Below are 19,553 nucleotides of genomic sequence, written 5' to 3' on the forward strand. Positions count from 1 at the left end.
TTTTTTTGCTTGGCCATCTTTTTGGATTTTATTTTCGATGTTCAGTACGATGTACGAGGAGCCTTCCAGATAGAAGTGAAATTTTATTTCATTTCCGTTTCTCCCGTGGGACAAACCGGATGACATACGGTACGATGTGGTACGGGATACAAAACAAGAAAACAAAGCCGGGCACCTGGGTCACATTCAGGGGAAATACCAGAAGGAACCCTTTTCCAGAGCGATAACGGTGGCAATGCACCTGTCAGGAAGGGAGTTGCTTTGTCTTTTCCCTCGATGCACTGCGCCGGGAAGCAGGATGCGCCAATTGTTTTGCCCTTTTCACAGCTAGTCCAGGGATGTCTATTTTTACGTTTCTCCACTTAACAATTGGTTTCGAGTTTTGCCCTTGCTCTCTACTTAAATCATGCACACAGGCCACGTCACTTGAAATTGCATTTCCGGACTATTTTTACTACAAGCTGCAGGTGATTTCAGATTAAACTCGAAGCTTGTTCGACGCAAGATACAGTTGCATCCACTGTGATGATGTTGTTTACTCATCCACGATTCGTCTGAATTTCAACGAGGTTCGTCTATAACTTAATTAGACAACTCATTTTGAGCCTGAGGGGTTTGTTTATCATTGAATACGTGTTGCAGATCAGAATTCTCATCCATCGTATGAGCTAGAAGGGCTAACGATGATTCAAAAGCCTAAGCCGTGTCCGTGCGACGGGTATCCGAGTGTGTAGCAGTATCGTGGCCAATCAAAATCAAATTCACGCACGCACGCTCCTTTAACAGATGCTCACGTTTTGAGACATTCATTTTAATGGCTTGTTTGAAGGAAGAACCTTGATGCCGGGTATATCGGCACGGAAAATGCGCCAATAATAATAACGCTCGTCCTCGCCCTCGGCTAATGACCTCTCCTCTTCGACTCTGCTCCCGTTACTCACCCAAAAACTTATTATACGTGTTCGGCGTGAACAGCTCCTCCACGCGGTAGAAGTAGAACCGGAAGGGTAGGAAAATTTTCACATCGGGCCGCTCGGAGAGCACAGCCTTGTCAGCCTTCTTGGCGTTTCGCAGATTGCTAACACAGATTGCATCCGGCCGTGGTACGTTGCAGACGGCATCGAGCGGATTAAGAACCTGCGAATTGAAAATTAAGTCAATTGTGATGATTCAGTGGGTGGCGGGGCATTAGTTCTCCGATTTCGTGCCACTTTTTGTGTCACGAAGGTGAGATTTTGGAGGACGAACGTGAAGTGTGTGTTAGGTAGGCGCTAAAAGGTGCAAGAAGAACGTGAGGATCAGGCGCAACATAGGGAAATAGTCGATACGAACGCATGTTTCATGTACGCAAAATACGTTGGTGGTCATTTCGATAAAATTTGATCGTTTTTCCGTAATTTTTGGGAGCAATAAAAGGACAAGCAATTTTAAAATAATTCAGCACATCTTAGATATTGACAAAAAAGCAGAGAAAATGCCCTTAAAATGCCTTTCGTTTATCATTTAATCTTCTGCTAAGAATATTTGTGCTAAGTGGCCTTCATTTGTATGTGGTGTCGAGATACACGTTTACTAATCCTTTAAGGCAAACCTGTTTCCTATCATTCTGCTGTCCAAAATACGTGTCTTCAATTTGTGTAGCTATTTTCCAAAACGACGACACTCTCCTACACTCTCGCAGCTATCGATTTTTGAAGCTACATAAAGCATGCCTGAGAATTGTGAAATTCTTCCAGCGAGCGGATTATGCCGAGCAATGCGGGACGTGCCGTGGAGCATTAAATTCCCCACCACCCATGGGTTCGCCCCTATCGCCCAGCGGAAGCCTGCCGGCAGAGGTTAAATTCCCCATTTCGTGCCGCGTTTGTTCGCCACGACTCTGTTGGCAAAGCAATTAGCGCAAGCCGGAATGCGAATGCGCTTAGTTTCGATTTTGCACTCTGCTTTTCTTTGCGTTCCGCAGCGCGCTTTAGTATCGTGTACATTTAATTAATTTCCACCATTTTTAAGCCGTTCGCATTAGCTCCCATTATCGATTTTACGTTCATCTGGCTCTGCCTTTTGCTGTACATGTTCCGTGATCCCCGGATGGTTTACTTACCTGCCGGAATAGGAAGGATAAATTGGATAGCGAGAAGTAGTTGCACTGTGGCATTTTTTTGTGTTTGAGTGATGTTTGCAGTAGGAAAAAAGATGTTTGTTGACTTAAAATAGAGTTTACTATTAATTTACACCAACAGTTTTCCAACAAGGGAGAGGCTGTACAATTCAAACAGACACCAGGAAAACATAGGAGAGCAACCAAACAAGGGGTCTTAAAGACTAAAGCACACAAACAGTGAGACAGAGAAAAAGAAAACCATTTTACACAGCGACACACCGATATGTACACTTTTCTACAAAAACTTTCTTTAATAGTGGCAGATTTATCCGTAGCTGGTTCACACAACGTACTTTAGCACAATAGCTTGAATTGTGTTTGAACTTTCGATTTACCGTAGATTTATTTATATGTTTCATACATGGTAACGCCGCATGCGGGTTGAGGATTGTAGAAGAGCTGCTAATCCGATGCTGATTTGTAAATCTCATTCTGATTTTTGACTTGCGCGCGACTATTCGTACGTATTTTATGCTTGCTGCCGATTTTACACAATGATTATAGAGTTTGAAGCGAAAAAGTAAGGTACACACAATGTGGATCATTTATATTACACAGTGAAATGATAGAGGTTGATGGAGCGGCAAAATGTGTGTGTCGATGGCGCATTACGCTCTGTCCCCGGGGAAAGAGATGATCGTGATGCTTTGAGTATTTACAATGAATGCTGAACATTCTGAACAGGATGAGGAAATCCGAAACAGGCGAAGAATATAAGAAAACAGTGTATGATGACGTTAGGCAGTAAGGCAGGATCTGCTACGGTATTTTTCTATAGGTCAGAACCGCTGAGTATTATCAAATATTTACAAACTATCCATAGGCCAGGAGCGTTTTGAGGCAAGGCTTATTGGTATTTGTGGGGCGTTACGGTGTCTGTCAGTGAATGAGGTGAGTGTTGGAGTAAAATAATTTTATGCTTTTAATTGTATGTTTTCGTTTCTTGGTCGATAAGCTCAGTTCTGCTGAAAAAGAATAAAAACAAACAAAAAATGAGCAAACAATGAGAATAAACGAAAACCTGTGAAGCAAAGAATGCAAGAATAGAGAAAAACTAAATTGACTACTGTACAAACAAAATGTAAATCAGTATCAGAAAAGAACGAATGATGTAAAAAAGCTACATGGAGCTCACGCAACAAAACTCAAACTGATGTTATCCTTTACATATGGCGTCCAACGGGAGCCACAAACGGCCCGAGCTCTTTTCAGCTCTCTGTCGTGAAAATGGGATCAATATTTAATCATTATGCACGCTGGTGAATGTATGTGTTTGTGTGTTCGTGTATGTTATCCAGCCTAGGGCTTGCCGCTGCCAGGATCATATCGCATCCGTAAAAGACTGGGAATAAGTTTGATTTGAATGGAAAGTTGGGGTGGCTTGTGGCCGGTGGCCGGCTCACCGCAGAATGTAGCAATCGTATCAATCGTGCCTGGTGGCTCGTTGGCTTCGTTGTTCTCCTTTACCGTTGGTTAACAGATTAGCAAATTGCCGATCGCCAATCTGGTGCTCTACTCTAGCCTACAAATTAATTTACTTAAATACGGTAAGCTTTGCGCTATAAATTACAAAATAAAAAAAACTCGTATGTAAAGTCATGATGCCACACTAATGAACAAAAAACGTAATAAAATTAAAAGTTTAAACGCCTTTCCAATAAAACTGCGCCGTACACCGCAGGCCTTGGCCTAGAGTATGCTGCAGCTTAGCAAGAGTATTTAAGTGGCGATTGAAAACGCGTTCCCGTGCTTACAGTGCTCGGATTCGAATCTGGCACATAGAATCCGAAAAATACATGTAAGTGACTGGACACATAAAACCAATATTGCGACGAAAGTACATCTCTCTCTCTCTCTCTCCTTTTCTCTGGGTAACGGTCCCGAATAAACAATTGAGCTTTTTTCCTGTTTCGAATCTTTCGCCAACATTCTTCTGCGGCTCGGGTTAGATGGCTTGACTTGGGCCTTCTTTTCGAGCAGAGGGCGCGGAAAGATGCTGGGAAAGTGAGGTTACTCTAGTGGCATCGGGAAGCGAGCGCTCAGTTGACGGGTGGCAAGTGATCGCCGCAGGTTGGGAAGTTCGGTGGCACAGGCGGCAGATCGGCCAGAGTGCCGACCTGCAGGATTAGGTTCATTCCTATTACGATGTGGAACAGGAAGTGACAGTGGAACAGCCAGAATCCTGTTCAGATTGGGAAAGGAAGCCAGTTAGTATGAGCCAATAAGCAATGAGGACGAAGAAGATGGACGAGCTCCGTTACCTGGATTGTCGGCACGGAATCGCAGTACGACGTAGCCGTTGTTGGGGACGGCGATCGTATCCTTCAGAGGTGGCAGATTATACTGTCGGTGCAGCAGACCACGCCGATCGAGGTCGAGCGCGTGCTTGAGGTTGATCTTCTTGACGTTGGAGTCCGGCGAGCGACCAATACCGATCACGTTGTACGCGTAACCGTGCAAATGGAACGGATGACTTAAGTTCGGTTGTTGGACTGTTGAAGGACAAATCGGTTTAAACTCGTCTGGAAAATCGTACTCCAAAACTCGCTAATGTACCTTCATCGACCAGCACAACCTCCACGATGGCGTTCAGCGGGATGTCGACCTTGTGCGTGCACATGCAGTTTGCTCCACAGTCGGCAGGCCGATTGTCACCGTTACAGAATTGCTCCGGGTTGATATCGTCAAACTGCGACAGGAGTGGGGCCGGTGCGGACAGATAGGAGATTTCGTCGATCAGTGAAATCACATGGTCTCCGGTTGGGGCGACTACAGAGTGCAGAAAGAAGTCAAGAAGAGGATTAACAATCAGCACGGATTTCAGCCCGTCGGGAAGTGGCGACCGTCTTGTCTGTGGACGGCAATCTCCTCAACTCACCCAGGAAACGGTTGTAGGTGTTCGGCTGGAACAGTTCCTCCGGGCGGTAGAGATAGAAGCGGAACGGCAGAAAAATCTTAACGTCTGGTTTCTCCTGCAGCAGTGCCCGGTCAATCTCCTTGGCGTTTTTCAACTGGCTCACACAGATGGCATCGTCGCGCTGGACGTTGCACTGAGCATCGAGCGGATTCATGACCTACCCGGATGTGGTTTATGGCGTTCGGTTTTTTGATCGAAATGGCATTTTTTTTATCGAACCGGTTCGATTATAATGAGGGAGAGAAAACTCGTTCGATTAAGATTTGATCGGTCGATGGGTGGGTGAATGACAGTTTAATGTTTGGAAATGAGAAGCCGACATCTGAAATGCGCCTTGATTGGAGAAAGGGTCACGAGGACGGAGGCGCTGTTTCTTTGTGTGGCGCGCCACGTCAGACGTTACACAAACTGCACAGCGATGTCCTTGGAGAGCAAAAGGATGGCTAACGAATTCCGCTTTTTCTTGAAGTATTCTGCTGTCGAACGACAAGGGAGTGACATGGGCCATCCTACTTTTTTATGAATTGGAAACCGTCAATCAAACCGAGAGCTGTGATGGCCTGCGTTGGAGGGGTTTAGAGGGACCACCAGTAGCTTCAGGTTGCAGATGAAACCAACCGTGATGTTTTCATTTTTCCGCTTCAAACTGATGCTGGGAATAAGAGCCGAAGTGGATGTCGGTACACCAAAAGGGAAAACAATTTTTTCTCCATGGGGCCATTGGCAGCTTGCCGTAGCGCACACTTGATCCAAGTAGTCCTGCATTCGCAACGAAAGTAAACAAATATTGGACCCCGTTGTTTACGCCACACCATCCGGCCATTTTAATAATCGAAAGTGGTTACATTTGCTGCTGCAGCTGTATTTTTCCAAAACACGGCAATAGGCTGGCAGGAATGATGACAACCCTCCGATTCATTACCTGTCAACATGGTTCCGGGGTTTAGTGTGACCACTGTAACCGCCGTCTAACAATGTCTGGTGTCCGTCGAAAAGCCAACTCAAAGAATAAAAGATTGTCTAAGCATGCTCCGACGGACCGTGCTCCGTGGTTTGAACTCTGGCCGGTTCAACCGTGGCATCACGCTCGTGCCTCAACTCTGGGCTACGATGGAATCGATTTACTCCGTGTGCTTCCGGCGGGTTGGGAAATCGTAGAACGAATTTAGTCACTCGCAGCAAGAGTACGGCTGCCGTGACACTTTCCGGGAAATAATTAATTCACGACCACTTACCGTATTGGGTGGGTGGCGGGGTCACGAGTGTACCAAGCGTTTGGCCCTCGAGCGAATACCATATTTGGACGGCCACGGACGGACGGATCCGCGCACGCTGTTTCCTGGAACCAGTTTTCTTCGACGGACCACAACTTTTGTTTGATTTGTAATTTCTTGTAGGGGTTTGGTCGATGAAAACGAAGCTTCTTAAAGATTTCACGGAAAGTTGTATGGTTGTTTTGGGGCGTGTGTTTTGGACTATAAAATGAATGCCTCGAGGGTCCAAGTCGTAGAAGGAGGAATATGGATTTACAAAGTGAAATTACGGAACTACTCAGAAGGAAGAAAGAGTATTTTGTACATAAAACCGCATCGGGATGCAGGATATTCTTTTTACACACATACACATTATTATACACTATAGTACAAGAAAACGGCCACAGGTGCTCTACTTATGCGGTGTAATGTACAGTTGTGGAAACTCCAACCTGCTATACGCACAACAGTTGTGTGGGAAGGGGCTGAGTGGGAAACAATAGAGATCAGTCTCGTGTACAAAGCTTTGCTTTCGCTGCGTCGAATCAAGCTGATTGATCGGGATAGCAACAACATATGTCCAAGGCATCGAGACAAATGTAACGCACGAAAGTCGAACTCGACCATTCAGAGGAGTTCGTCCCTCGAAGTTTGGTTCTTTGGTGGAGAAGGTCAGAACAGGAAGAAATCATATATTCTGTGCAAATAGTAAAATATTTACAGAAAAGTACAACACACACATTAAATGAAGGTCAGTACCTTCGTGAAGTGAAAGAATGTATGCGATGAATGGACACCCTTTGTGTCTAAGGCGGTAAGGACACCGAGAAAAATAAGAAGGAAGAAAGCAAACCGGAAAGCAGATGAAACTGGACCTGTCCTGGGGCAGGTCTTGTGGAGGGCCGGAGGGTCACAGCCGGGCGCAGATGAAAATTGGGTTTTATGGTGATTGATGGTGCTGCTGTTGCTGATGATACTTACAACGCCCTGTGGCAGTCCGACATCGTACGTGGGAGGTGGCGAGACAGGCTGATAGGGGCCACGCGCATACCGAAGGATAGCCAACTGCTGGGCGCGCTTGATTCCGCACTCTCCGAGACCACGAAGCTGGATCCAGTACGCACCGACCGGCTGGTCGGCAGTGATGACGAAATCGTAACGTTCTCCTGCGAATGGGTAGAGGTCAAAGTTAATGGCCACAGACAGGGCGGAGGGCGGATATTTGAGGGCAGAAAATTGCGCTCGGACCATGAGTCAGGATACTTGTAGCCCAGTCGCCCGAACAGTTGGGCCCTAGTTCAGGACGAGCCCTATAATTAGTGACCAGCTTTAACCTCTAATCCTGGAGCTCACTATCATTCCCGCCCGTTCGGCAACTGGTTGCCGTGACGCTTTCTTATCCGGCAGCATAATCCAAGAATGACTTTCATCTTCCATCCACCTTCTTTACGGCGTTTAGAACGGGTCGTAGCGCTTACAGACTTGACTAATGGTCGCTAAAACACTCAACAAAACAGTCATAGACAGCGTGTCTATGTAAGAAAAGAAAAAAGACCCGCCGCGATGATTGGCCACGGCGGCAACACACTGCCCCCTATACAGGAGGGCCCGATGGTCTCTCTATCGGTAATCGAAGCCTCGAAGTGTAGTACAAACCGGTCGCATCCGCAATCGTTGCATTCTTTACTTACACTTCAATGCACGCGTTAAATGCGTTAAAGCGAGACCTTCATGCTACATAGTAATGGGTGGTTTGTGCCCTGCGCCGTCCGAAAAAAGGTGCCGACCTTGGATCGGGGCATAGGTTTCTCTTCTTGGCCTGGCTGGGCTACTTGGCTTCGATTTCCAAGTGCTCCACAGACACACACGCTTGAGGACCACACATATGCATCATCACCGTTTGGGGCAAGGCCGATCGGGTTGTGCATGTACCCCATCTTGTCAACTGGCCACCCGCGAAGGATGGTAGAAAATTGGACGATCATGCATGCAAAGCACTAAGCAGCGTAACGCATCAGTCGTGACGGATTGACACTCTGTTCTCGAAAATCGAAAAAACCGGCAGCAACGGAGTGTGTCCGGAAGAAGTGTTGCTGGAACCTTTACGGGCAGTTCCTATGTTCCGTGAAAGGTCATCGTGGCGGATTCGAATTGAGCAGTCCTCCCTCGACAAGACTCTAACAGTGACCCTCGCGTTTCGTATCGCCAAAATCGGAACCCTGCCTTTAAAAGTTTGCTATGTTTTGTATTCTTACACTATGCTAGGTCCTTTCGAATTCCCGCGGCCTCTCTATTGTTTCTGATTAATTACACCATGCCATTGAAATCCCTTGGATGCGTACCTGAGAACGAGATGATGGTGTTGACTTGCACCGGATGCACGGGTTCGCCGTCTGTGGCGATGACGGTCAAGGCGTGCCCCTCGATGGTAACTTGCGCCGGGCAGACGGACGCGAATGCGTTGATCATGCGGAACCGATAGCGCCGGCCGGGGGTGATGGTAAAGATCTCGAGCGGCGTGTTGGTCATGAAGCCAGTGTTTGGGTCACGGAACTGTCCTTTACCGTTGATGAGCAGCGATTCGGGATCCTGGCCGGTGTTGACGGCCAGCCGTCCTGGGTAACGCTCGGCAGCGTCCTCGTGCAGCCAGTCACTCACCAGCATGATGTGCGTGGTCAGATCAAAATCGTAGAGGTGCGAGTTGGGATCGCGCGATGGTGGCTGTCGGACCACAATGCTACCGTACAGACCGTCCAGCTTCTGCAACCCGGTGTGGGCGTGCCAGAAGTGTGTTCCTGCATTTCCGGTCCATTGATAACTGTGGAGAGTTTCAGTGTAGACACCGATCTTAATCCTCTGTCGTCTTGTGAGTGATGGGCGCAACTAAAGTAACGGAACTTACCGGAAGGTGTTGCCCTGCTGAATAGGGCACTGGGTAACGAACGGTACGCCGTCATAGTACTGCGTGCCCCGCTGCCAGATACCGTGCCAGTGGATCGTCAGCTCCATACCCTCCATGTGGTTCTCGACGTCGATTACGACGCGATCGTTCTCGCACACCTGTATGCTCGGTCCGGGGATCATGCGGTTCACGGTGAGGATGCCCCTCTCGACACCATCGGCCAGAACGCACTGACAGTGGCTCCAGACGGTGTTGGTAGCGTTCGGTGTGCAAACCTGGCAGGCCCTGTCGTTGGGATCACAGGAGAGTTAGAAGAGACGCTGATGCCCTCCAGAATCGATGGTACTTACGCTCCAAGTACGGTGTAGTACTCCACGGTGAAGTGGTAGTAGCAAATCCTTGGCGGTTCGCCCTCGCGGCACGCCCGCGCACACTCGTCCGGGGCCGAAAGACTGGGATTCCGGCGGAGTTCCGCCGTCGCGCTGGTGCTGAAGTCAAGATGGCGAAACGGTGACCGCGGGTTGGGATTGGCAATGGACGGAAACCCACTATTGAGGGCTCCGGGTCCGGCCGAGGCGACAACCGGGGCCCGAGATCCCGACGTTAGTGGCAGGGCCGACGGTTTCAGCGACACCGACGGGTGCGTCTGTAGCAGACCGTGAGTCGCCTGGAAGAAGTTCTTGTTTGGCGGCTCCGACAGGTGTGAGTTCCACCAGGAAGAGGACGGCGTCTGATCTCGAGTGAAGCCTTCATCTGGAAACAAAACCCAAAGATGTCGTGTCGCGTTAGTAGCTGCAGCTGAAGAGATTCCATTCCATCGCCAAGTTCAGTTGTGTAATCCTCTCCGTCGCAAGACTAGACCCGAAGGTTTCTCACAAGCGGTGCGCCTGTAACCCATTTATGCAAAGCATTGAAACTAGACATTCGCTTTTCACACCACCGATCGAAAAGCAACAAGAACCGATGCAGGAAAAGTTACACACGAGTTTCGCCATGCCACGGTTGCATGCATGGCATTGCAACGTGTTGCATCGAAATCCGATGCTGCGGGAAAGAGAATTATTGAACAAGCAACCGCACCACAAGAGGTACTATTTTGAATGGGGTTCCCACGTACTTTTGCACCACTAAGTGGCGGCTGTTCGGGTGGTCTCAAAGTCGCGCGCTGCCTCGCATTTACCGAGCTACGGCTTTGTCCGGGTTCACGAGGTTTCGGAGCAGCTGTCGGTGGGATCTTCACAACGTGCTCTCTGCAGAGACGCCAACGCCGCGCCAGACGCAGTGGGAGCGTTCGAAGGAAGTGATGGCGATGAATGGATACAAATCTAACGCACGCCACATGCATAATAATATCGTGCATAGATCGGATTGCATTGTTGGCGCTGCGGGGCGCGAAATGAGGCAGAACATACCTGCAAAAGGATGCTCGTGCACCAGATGTCGACGATTCGGTTACGACTACGCACCGATTTCATCCCGCCTTTTGATTGGAAATAACTACAAAACCGACAAATCACTTTTACTTGTGCTGAATGCCTGCTTTGATTAATGTCACTTTTTGGCACACTGTTTGGCAAGGCCTTGACATTGCGAAAGATCTTTATATCATTGAAAATATGACGGACTTCCTGGTGGCTTGCAGTGCCATTTTTTATAAAAGTTTCGGAGCTAAAAGTACTGCTAGTCAGTTTAGTAATAAGTGGGTCTAAGCTAAGATCGAAATAATCATAGTGTGAGTGATATTTAAAATTGAAATAAGAATCACCACACTGAGTCAAGTTCCGAGTCGGAAAAAGGAATGGAAAAAAGGTAACGTGGCAATAAACCAACTACAAATTTGAATTTTAGGGATAAAAAGTGTTTCACCGTTTCTGTCTCGGCAGCTGGACCGATTTTCGACAGCCATCAACACTTCGGAAACCTTTTTTCATGCACATTGTGGCATCGGAACTCCATGGAACGAAGTACACGGGCAAAGGTCAGCGCTGATCGATACGATTTATCCACCCGATGGTTTCAATTTTCAACTGATCCAATCGTCGTCATTGGACACAAATTTACATTCCCCTCACCAAACCATATCTGGGAGCGTTATTTAAAATGTTGCCAATAGCGTGGGTGCAAAAAATGGTGATTGTAAAGTTTAGCACGGCGGTGGCTCGATTTCGGTAAACAGAGTATCCACAGCTGCCGACGGACCAAGCAATACCTGCGCAGGAGTTGGGAAAAGGCTATATTTCATGTTCCAGCAGGATCACCTGGGCTCAGCAAAGTTTCAGCATTACTCGCGGACCAGTACACAGCGTACACGGGTTGGCACCGGACGGCGGCCACGGACCGCTGGGTGCAGTTCCGCATGCTAACAGGCTCCGGGTGTGTTGTTGTCGTGGAAGGGAAAATGTCAATGTTTGCCATTGAAATAGTACAACCACCGCTCAACGTCTAGGTGAGCAGATGCCTGTCCACAGCGAAAGGGTTAGAAGGGTTTGCGTAGGAAATGGCCGATTCCTCTGTATAGGGTAGGAATAGATCTAATTCCAGGGCGGAAAAAACGTCACTTTAGGAGCGGACTGATTTATCGAAGTTACGTAGACAAAAGTATCGTAAATAGAGGGTGAGTGCTTCTGATTTTTGGAATGTAGCTGAATGTACATGACCCTGGTCTATTATACCACGGAGATGTATCGTCGCTAGTCTTTTAGCCCTCGCCGTTTATGATGGCTGTCGCTTTTCTAGATAAATATTGATTCACGGCTAGCCACATTTGAATGAAATCCATATTTTAACGTTAGTTCAAATATTGTTTGAAAATGTTGTCTGTAGGTTTCGACAGAACAATCTCCGATCCGCCAAATGGTGTTTGAATCGAAAAAGAATCAACTGGTCTCAATATCAGGATTAGGGGAAAACTCGTTTCGGTTTGAACTGACATAATAGTAGGACTGTGTGTTCTGAAAGCAATTCTTGGTTCGGCGGTTGTGAGATCCGGTATTGAGTCGAGGCGTATAGATATATTGGAAGTTGCGTTGCTGGTAAAGTTTTGGCTGCATATTTCAATTTCAGTTCCGTGGGATGCATCATGGGGCACTCGGTAGCAAGCTAGCATCAATAGAACGGTGGAACTTCATAGCGTCATCGCTTCCGGGATGCTGAGTAAGAACAGTACAGAGATTGATTTTCGAGATACAATCCCTGATGTGCGCCTGTAGTGATCAATCCACGAAAGGAGCTTTTCTCCGGTGTGACTAGAATGTTCGTTTTCTACTGCAGTTTTCGAACTGCGATTAATAAATGTAAATTATTGGGGATGAACTTTTTGAGCGGATGACTTGTAGAATGTTTGAATCGAAATTTGGAAGTTTGTCCATAGTCCCCTCGTTGAAGATACTTGTCATATTTGCAAAACAGTGAACGGAAGTGCGCCGCTACCCGCCGGGTTGAAAGGGCAAATCGATGACGGATAGCACATACGGAGTATTATGGTACCTGCCTGTATTATGGATGTATGTAACGCACGTGTTTCACGAAATGTATCGTAAAGCACCACAAATGAGTGTTTCGCATGACAGAAAGCCATTTTCGGGATAGATTATTCCGACGATGTGCTAATGCGTGGAACATTGGTCTACTGCACTCACCGTTGTTTAAGCGATAGGTCATTTACCGCCTTTTATATTTAATTAATTAGAAAGCTCAGTTATTTAGAGTCCACAACCAAATTTAATTCATTTCATTATAAAGTCATATGAAAGAGCCTTAAAACATGTAGCGATTCAAGTAATTTCACAGATATATATTTTCGTTGTCAACTATTTTAACAGCTTTTGAAAATTTAAAAAAACACCGATACATTCCAACTTCCGCAACTTTGCGCGCCAAAAGTCGCAAAACGGTAAAATGTTGAAAAAAAGATTAATTTATTTGCAGAAACTCATCAACAATATCCTCAATCTGGTGGAGAAACATTGTTGGAAAGAAAAATCCACGGCGAATGGAAAACGCGGACCTCAGAAGTATCACATTCCACGGTTACGTCTCTGAGGTAAAGTAATCGGGCAGTAATAACAGGAAATTGATTTAATTGGTTGCGAGCAGCAGCAGTATTCGATCGATGATGCCGACATCGGCACATCGGATGGGGTTGTGACCATTGGTTGCGTTCGAGTGAAGAAGCTGAACCACATAAGGTGCCTCGTCAGCTGGGTCGATGCTGACGAACTACTTCCAACTGTGTATCATGGTGATTATGGCCTATCGTGCAGAAAATGTGATTGTATGGTACGAGGTGGGAATGAACTACTAGGGAGTTTCGGTTAACGTTTCGGTGGGTAGTGGTTTTGTCAGTTCTGCTAGTGGACATTTCGATAGTTCCAACATTAGACTTCCTTTGGTCTATTTGATGTGCTTGAAACAAAAATCGTGTACCCGCTAAGCTTCGATCCCCGTTTGAGCTTCATAAACTACTGCCGGAGGTTTGTCTAGTGGCTGGTGTTGTATCTAAATCACCTGTACCTCTCCCGGCGTAAGAAACTGAAATATTCATACTTAAAAAGAAAAACTGTCATGGATGGTCATGGAAGCTTGCTGCTTCGCCAATCACCTATTATGACTTACGATTGTCCACATCACATCGTGGGGTCTCATGGGGTTTTGGTAGGAAGTTTTCTTTTCTTCTGCCATAATTTCAGCTCCACACTTTCTGTGGATTGTGAGTTGCACTGATTTACCGACCGCCCGCTTACCGATCGTTGCTAGCTGCCAATCGTAAATCAATCCGTGTGCTCCAGCTTTGATTGAGGAGTTCGGTTCCCGACTGCGCCTATGCTCTCCATGGCACTTGAGCGAAACTTGTCAGATCTCTCCCCAATTAAAGTAGCGGCGGTGACCGGCCAAGAGCACTTCATCATTCGGTGCACCGGTAACTGGGAACCGCGGCGTGTCATTAATTAGGGACTCGCGCGTGGATGATGCTGGTGGCAGTGTCGGTGCTGCTAGCGGCGGCGAAAGTCCTCTGGCCGAGACCGCGCGGTTCGTCGGGGTCGGAAGGTCGGACATCTGTTATGGCCGTTGTTGTTGGCGGCAGTGATGATTGAGTGTCCGGTTCCCCGTTTCAGGTCGCGAGACTTGCAATGCACATCGGTCGGTGATCCGGTTGCTCGTAAATAATCTTTACCGCCAGCCCTGGATCCTGTGGACCGTTATGTAAATCAAACGCGGAAGTGTGGAGAACCAATCGACAATTTGTACACATTGTAGCGATAAGCGGATCAATCCCACGTCCAGTCGATGGCCAAAGTGAAGGAAAAATAATAAATCACTCAAAAATCTCCCCAGTGGCCAATCGAGGAAACGATTCGTACGCTCCGTCCCGGGGGTCGATTGTGAGTGCTTATTTAATAAGTGAGATATATGGAGGCCATATTGCCGTTGGTCGAGTTGATGACCCATCCGTATCGCGAAATTCGCGTCCGAAACAACAGGCACAGTTCATTAATGAATCTCCGATTGCGTTGAAAATCAATTCAATTCGGAGAAGATAGGCCATGTTGAGTGATGCGAAACAAGGCGGTTGGCGAAGATTATCGCGCAATACGGCGTACGCACCGTTATATGAGTGAGCGAATTCGATGAAGAATAACCTGCCAAAAAGTGGCCAAAACAATGATTGCAGCACACGGCGCTGTTAATGTGAGCAGGTGTTGCCTGGGTGGAATTGGTTCAACTTGGTTTTTGTGCGAAATAACGCGATCGAAGCTCTCGGCTATCTGTTTGTTGACCGAAAGAAAATTGGGCCAAATTTGGTGTAATCTGATTTTGAGGTAATGCACTTTATTTTTATGAATTTTCATTGGGCTTCAATCAAAGCAAAGTCCTTCATCCTTCTTCGTTGGGAGGAACACAATGTCGGTCAGTTTTAGATCACTTTCAACTTCCCGACCACCGCTACCGACCCAACCGTCATTGGCACTATGTTGCACCAAAGAGATCAATGCGATGGAGTTGTTCATATCGAGCGACCGCGAATGTTCCACGGTTCGTTGAGTATGCGTGCGATTGAACGAAAAAATGTTTTCTTTCTGGTTGGTTTTCGTTGCTAAAATATGTCGCAACAATGATCGAATTCGGTAATGAAATCAAACCGTGAACTCGAACACAGCTCCTCCATGCCACTTAAAGTTGGTCATGAAATCGGTTAATGGACACAGATCAATTGTAAAAAGCATTAACGATGAGTTTCTGCTGTAGTGTGTTTGAGAATGAAAAATGAACACCTGGAGTGTGTGTGCCACGGTTGTGGAAAATTAGCGAAGAAAATGCAAGATTTTACGAAAGCCGAACCGTTACCGACTTTGCCGGTAACAAACGCTCTTTCTTGCACTTTCTTATGGAAACACATTAGTTTATTGGAGCAACTTGGAAGCACTTGTGTCCTTCAGTTTTCTTCTGCTACTTTCGGGCAAGCTTTTAAGCAAAGTAACTGTGACTATGGCCTGGGATAAACACTGTAAAAGCCGCTCTGCACGCCTTACTGGAGTAATAACACTTTTCAAACGAAGCGCATTATTCGCTTCCTTCGTCCGTGCCGCCATGATGTTTCTTCTACGAGAAATCCAATCTTCATTAATCTCATTTTCATCTTTTGCGAAGCCATGACAACGCGCTTGGTTGTGCTTTTTATTTAATTGCTAGCTGTCGGCACACAGCGCTCAAACACCTTCCGAGCAGGACCGCTATTCAGCATCAAATCAACAGGGACCGACCTGAACTGTCAGCAGCAGCGGCCCGACTATGATTGATGTAATTAAATGTGAGCATACACATAGCAAGCTGGGCAGTAAAATCATTACCAACCGAACACTGCCCGCTACGTTGCAGTCGCTGCCGGTGCGATTAATTGGTGTTTGGATTTTGACACTTCGATCGGTCGTCAAAGCAACGTACTTCCCGCTCGGTCTTTGACAAACCCTTGCCAATTAGTATGGAGACGCCTCACGTTGACTAACGTCGTGAGAGATTTCGCGAGAGTGCTAACACTTCTGCGACGTGTACTGTCTCAAGTGCCAGCGCCTTTTCAATGCTCTTTTTCCGATGCATTAATGGCGTGAAGGGTTACATCGAACTGATAGCACAATGAGCTACAAACCGCACGTGAAGCAAAAGCACCGAAAGTGGCAAAGTGCCTGGCACATGATTTGCTTACTGTGCGATTTGTGCGCTGCAGTTGCGTATGAGTGCTTGGCTTCATTTTCTCCCACTTCATAAAGCCTAATGTGCAGCCTACGTCGTAGTAAATGGTTTTATGGGCACCGAACTAGAGCACCGCCCGTGTTGCGCCAGGTTAACGAGTGTGCATAATTAGTCTACTTAGTGGAGATTTCAAAATGGGTCTTTTTTCAGCCACTTTTCTTGCTTGCTTATCCAGTTGTGAGACGCAGGAACGCGATGTGCCATTTACCATGGAATGTTAATGTGACGCTTTCCATATTTGCCACGCAATTGTAACCGCAATGATAAAGACTCACAAGCGTGTTGGAAGAATTGGGCACTGGTGTAGTTTGTAAGCAAACCTGTAGAGTGGTACCATTGGTAACACAAACAAATATTAATCAAAACCTTCGAATCATTTGCCGTGGCCGTGGTGAAGCTTATGCTGAGGCGAAGACACGGTAATATTCGCCAGAAATAAATGAAGTTTGCTAAACTAATAGAGAGCAAATTACGTTGTGCAAGTTACTTCACAGTAGCATAAGTTGGTTCATGTTTTGAACTTGAATTTCGAATTCTGCAATGGTAGGCTAGGAAGTAACCATGTAACTGGTGCGTTGAATTGATCACCTTAAATTATTCCATTAAAATCCGTTCTATCCGGTTGGTTGAGCGATGTCATTTCACACGGCCAGGATTTCCAAAAGTTCTTGCTCACGATTATTATTCATTCGCTGAATGACGCTAATCCTGCATAATGCTGCTGCCCTACTTGTAGAGCGGATGATCCGTTTTCCTGGTTCTTCAATGGTTGGTCGTAAAGTTTCTTACCTGATGGCAAAGAGAACACGGATAGGATGTCAATAGTTTCAGTTGTTTAATAATGCGAGTGACGGATGAGTGAAAATCGTCTCCATATGAAGGTTGAAAGATAATTTTTAGTTCCATACACCTTCAAGGACCATCGTCGCCATAGCCACCAATCGACACATAAACTAAGAAATGTAGATTTTATGTTTCCCTTCCAGGAAGTTTGTGCTGGTAAGGCTAATAAAATTTTTATTGTTTTTCTTCACACGTCGGAAAAAAAAGTTTGCAGTGAAGTTGCCGCCATTGAATAATTCATAGTGCTTTGTTATGTCTGATAAAATATAAATACGATATTTCACAATGTTTTGACGCCCAAAGCAAAAAAAAACTGGCACCCCCTCCAAAACCATTGCAACCCAATGTTTTGAAACTAAGGCGGAAAACAAAAATGGCTGACTTTACACATATTGATAGACAAAACCAAGTTTGAAACTATAATGGTTTTCTTCTGTCCACAAATAGGGAGCACTGCGGTGCAAATAGGGAGCCCTTTATGTTGATGGCGGTATTTAGCGCGATATGTGTTGCTTCTTTCTCGACTTTTTCTATCTTGCCAACCCAAAATGATTGCGCTCGTTTTTGCCGAAACTTCGCTATGCGCAATACGCCCATATTAGTGCACGCAATGGATTTTGCGGGTCCCAAAATTATGACACCGCCAGCGAACGAAACTGAAGTATTGCAGTCCACTGTAACGTGACGCCATTTTCTTCAACGTCTTTATGATATTTCTTGCTCTACCTGAAGGTGTGACCTGAAACACTACGACGAATGAAACATCCTGCGGCAGGTTAGTTGAGCACGTTTGTTCACTTGACTTATCTGGCTGTGGCTGTTTGACATTTTCGACATTTGTCCCATGCCGATCCATCCAGATACTGAGCTTACGTCCGGTCTCACTTCAACAGTCCCAATCGAACGGTTCGGATGACAGTGGCAATTAATTTACAGTTTATGTCTCCGGAGCACCGGCGAATCGGAATTGATTAACGTTTTACCAGCATGACTCGTCAGTCTCGTCTAGTCGGTGGCTGTGAAGATCTTCTCGGTAGCTCCCGCGTTGCTAATTGAATTGTAGTCGGTACGGTGCCCGAGCCAAGGTAGGGATAATCGTCGCGTAGTGCGATTGATATGCATTATGCGCTTTGCTACTGCACTTCCTACACTGCACTGGACGAGCAATGACATTCTCGAGAGTCAGGCCACTGATCGTAGTGGCGACCAGCGAGTTGCGATAATTGATGAATTACGATTTTGAGCGCCCAGAAGCAGAAGAAGCAGGCCGGGTTAGGTGGCAAGACACGGCCAGACGTACTTAAGATGAGTAATGGAGGGATGATGGGAACGATAAGTGGTTTCCCTTTCACGATCAATGAGGAGGTCTGTCGGAACTATTGTGACTGTTGTTCATGGTGGTGTACGCTTCGGATTAACGCAAGATGGAACAATTTGTCATAAAGTTTAACCTTTTCCATTGGGACGATTCGTGTGTGGTGACGAGTCTACCAAATGTGATCTTGGTAATCAACTCATTTCAATTGAAACTCGAAACCGCTGACAAATGGCAATAAATTTGTGTCAAACCATTTTGACTGAGAGTATTTGACCGGCGACAAGAACTGTATGCGGTAGTACTTTGAACTGACGTCAATAAATGGGACATGATAGATGCAATTCATTTTGGGGAACAAACGAAATAATGTTAAAAGGTGACTTATTAAAGCTTCGTCTTCTGACTGGACTCCAAAGTCCGTCGTATAAATCTCTCGCCACATTGGAGGTCCGATCCCAATGGATGATGATTACAATGTAATTCTTTCAATTACCGTCGGCATCGTCCGTCGAAACAAAAGCTGCAAGTCACGAAGAGAGCACGTTCTCCCTTTTCTTCATCAATTAAATCGATTGACTAGCCGCATAAAATCCGCTTTCAGCTGTAATCGTTTGTAACCGAAGCCAAGCATTCCGGTTTGGCTTTTTTTGCTTCTGCTGCATTCGATAGGGAAAGTAATTCGATCATTGCCGTGAAGGATTAGAAAATAAAACACGCATTTCTCTGCCGCTCGCCACACGGCCATTTGACGATGGCATTGCATTTGGCAGTATACCGTGGTATGCACGAGCACATAAATCGTGCGTCCGAGGCAGTCATGCGAAGCCATGGGCTGTGTTTTGACGAAGGGAAGAAGGTTTGGCGAGGCTTTTAATAGAAGTGAGGAAAGAAAAAAACGCCTTATGGCTTGC

At 46.4% G+C, this 19,553-nt stretch overlaps 1 protein-coding gene across 3 annotated transcripts in view; it reads right to left on the reverse strand.

The window, feature by feature from the left end:
* The window catches only part of LOC131214957 (uncharacterized), a 62,506-nt gene that overhangs the window by 1,254 nt on the left and 41,699 nt on the right, over positions 1–19,553 (reverse strand). The window contains exons 2-9 of one of the 3 annotated variants that reach the window (XM_058209308.1): positions 9,584–9,986; positions 9,234–9,518; positions 8,674–9,149; positions 7,313–7,497; positions 5,040–5,235; positions 4,718–4,930; positions 4,423–4,653; positions 2,353–4,343 (exon numbers count right to left, since the gene is read on the reverse strand). In XM_058209308.1, the coding sequence (XP_058065291.1) occupies positions 4,201–4,343; positions 4,423–4,653; positions 4,718–4,930; positions 5,040–5,235; positions 7,313–7,497; positions 8,674–9,149; positions 9,234–9,518; positions 9,584–9,986 (2,132 nt within the window). In that variant the 3' untranslated portion in view covers positions 2,353–4,200. Of the gene's footprint in view, positions 1–941; positions 1,138–2,352; positions 4,344–4,422; positions 4,654–4,717; positions 4,931–5,039; positions 5,236–7,312; positions 7,498–8,673; positions 9,150–9,233; positions 9,519–9,583; positions 9,987–19,553 lie in introns of those variants that run through there. The other 2 variants (XM_058209309.1, XM_058209310.1) reach the window with 2 other exon arrangements.

The sequence above is a fragment of the Anopheles bellator genome, chromosome 1 (assembly GCF_943735745.2).
Source record: "Anopheles bellator chromosome 1, idAnoBellAS_SP24_06.2, whole genome shotgun sequence".
Lineage (NCBI taxonomy): Eukaryota > Metazoa > Arthropoda > Insecta > Diptera > Culicidae > Anopheles > Anopheles bellator.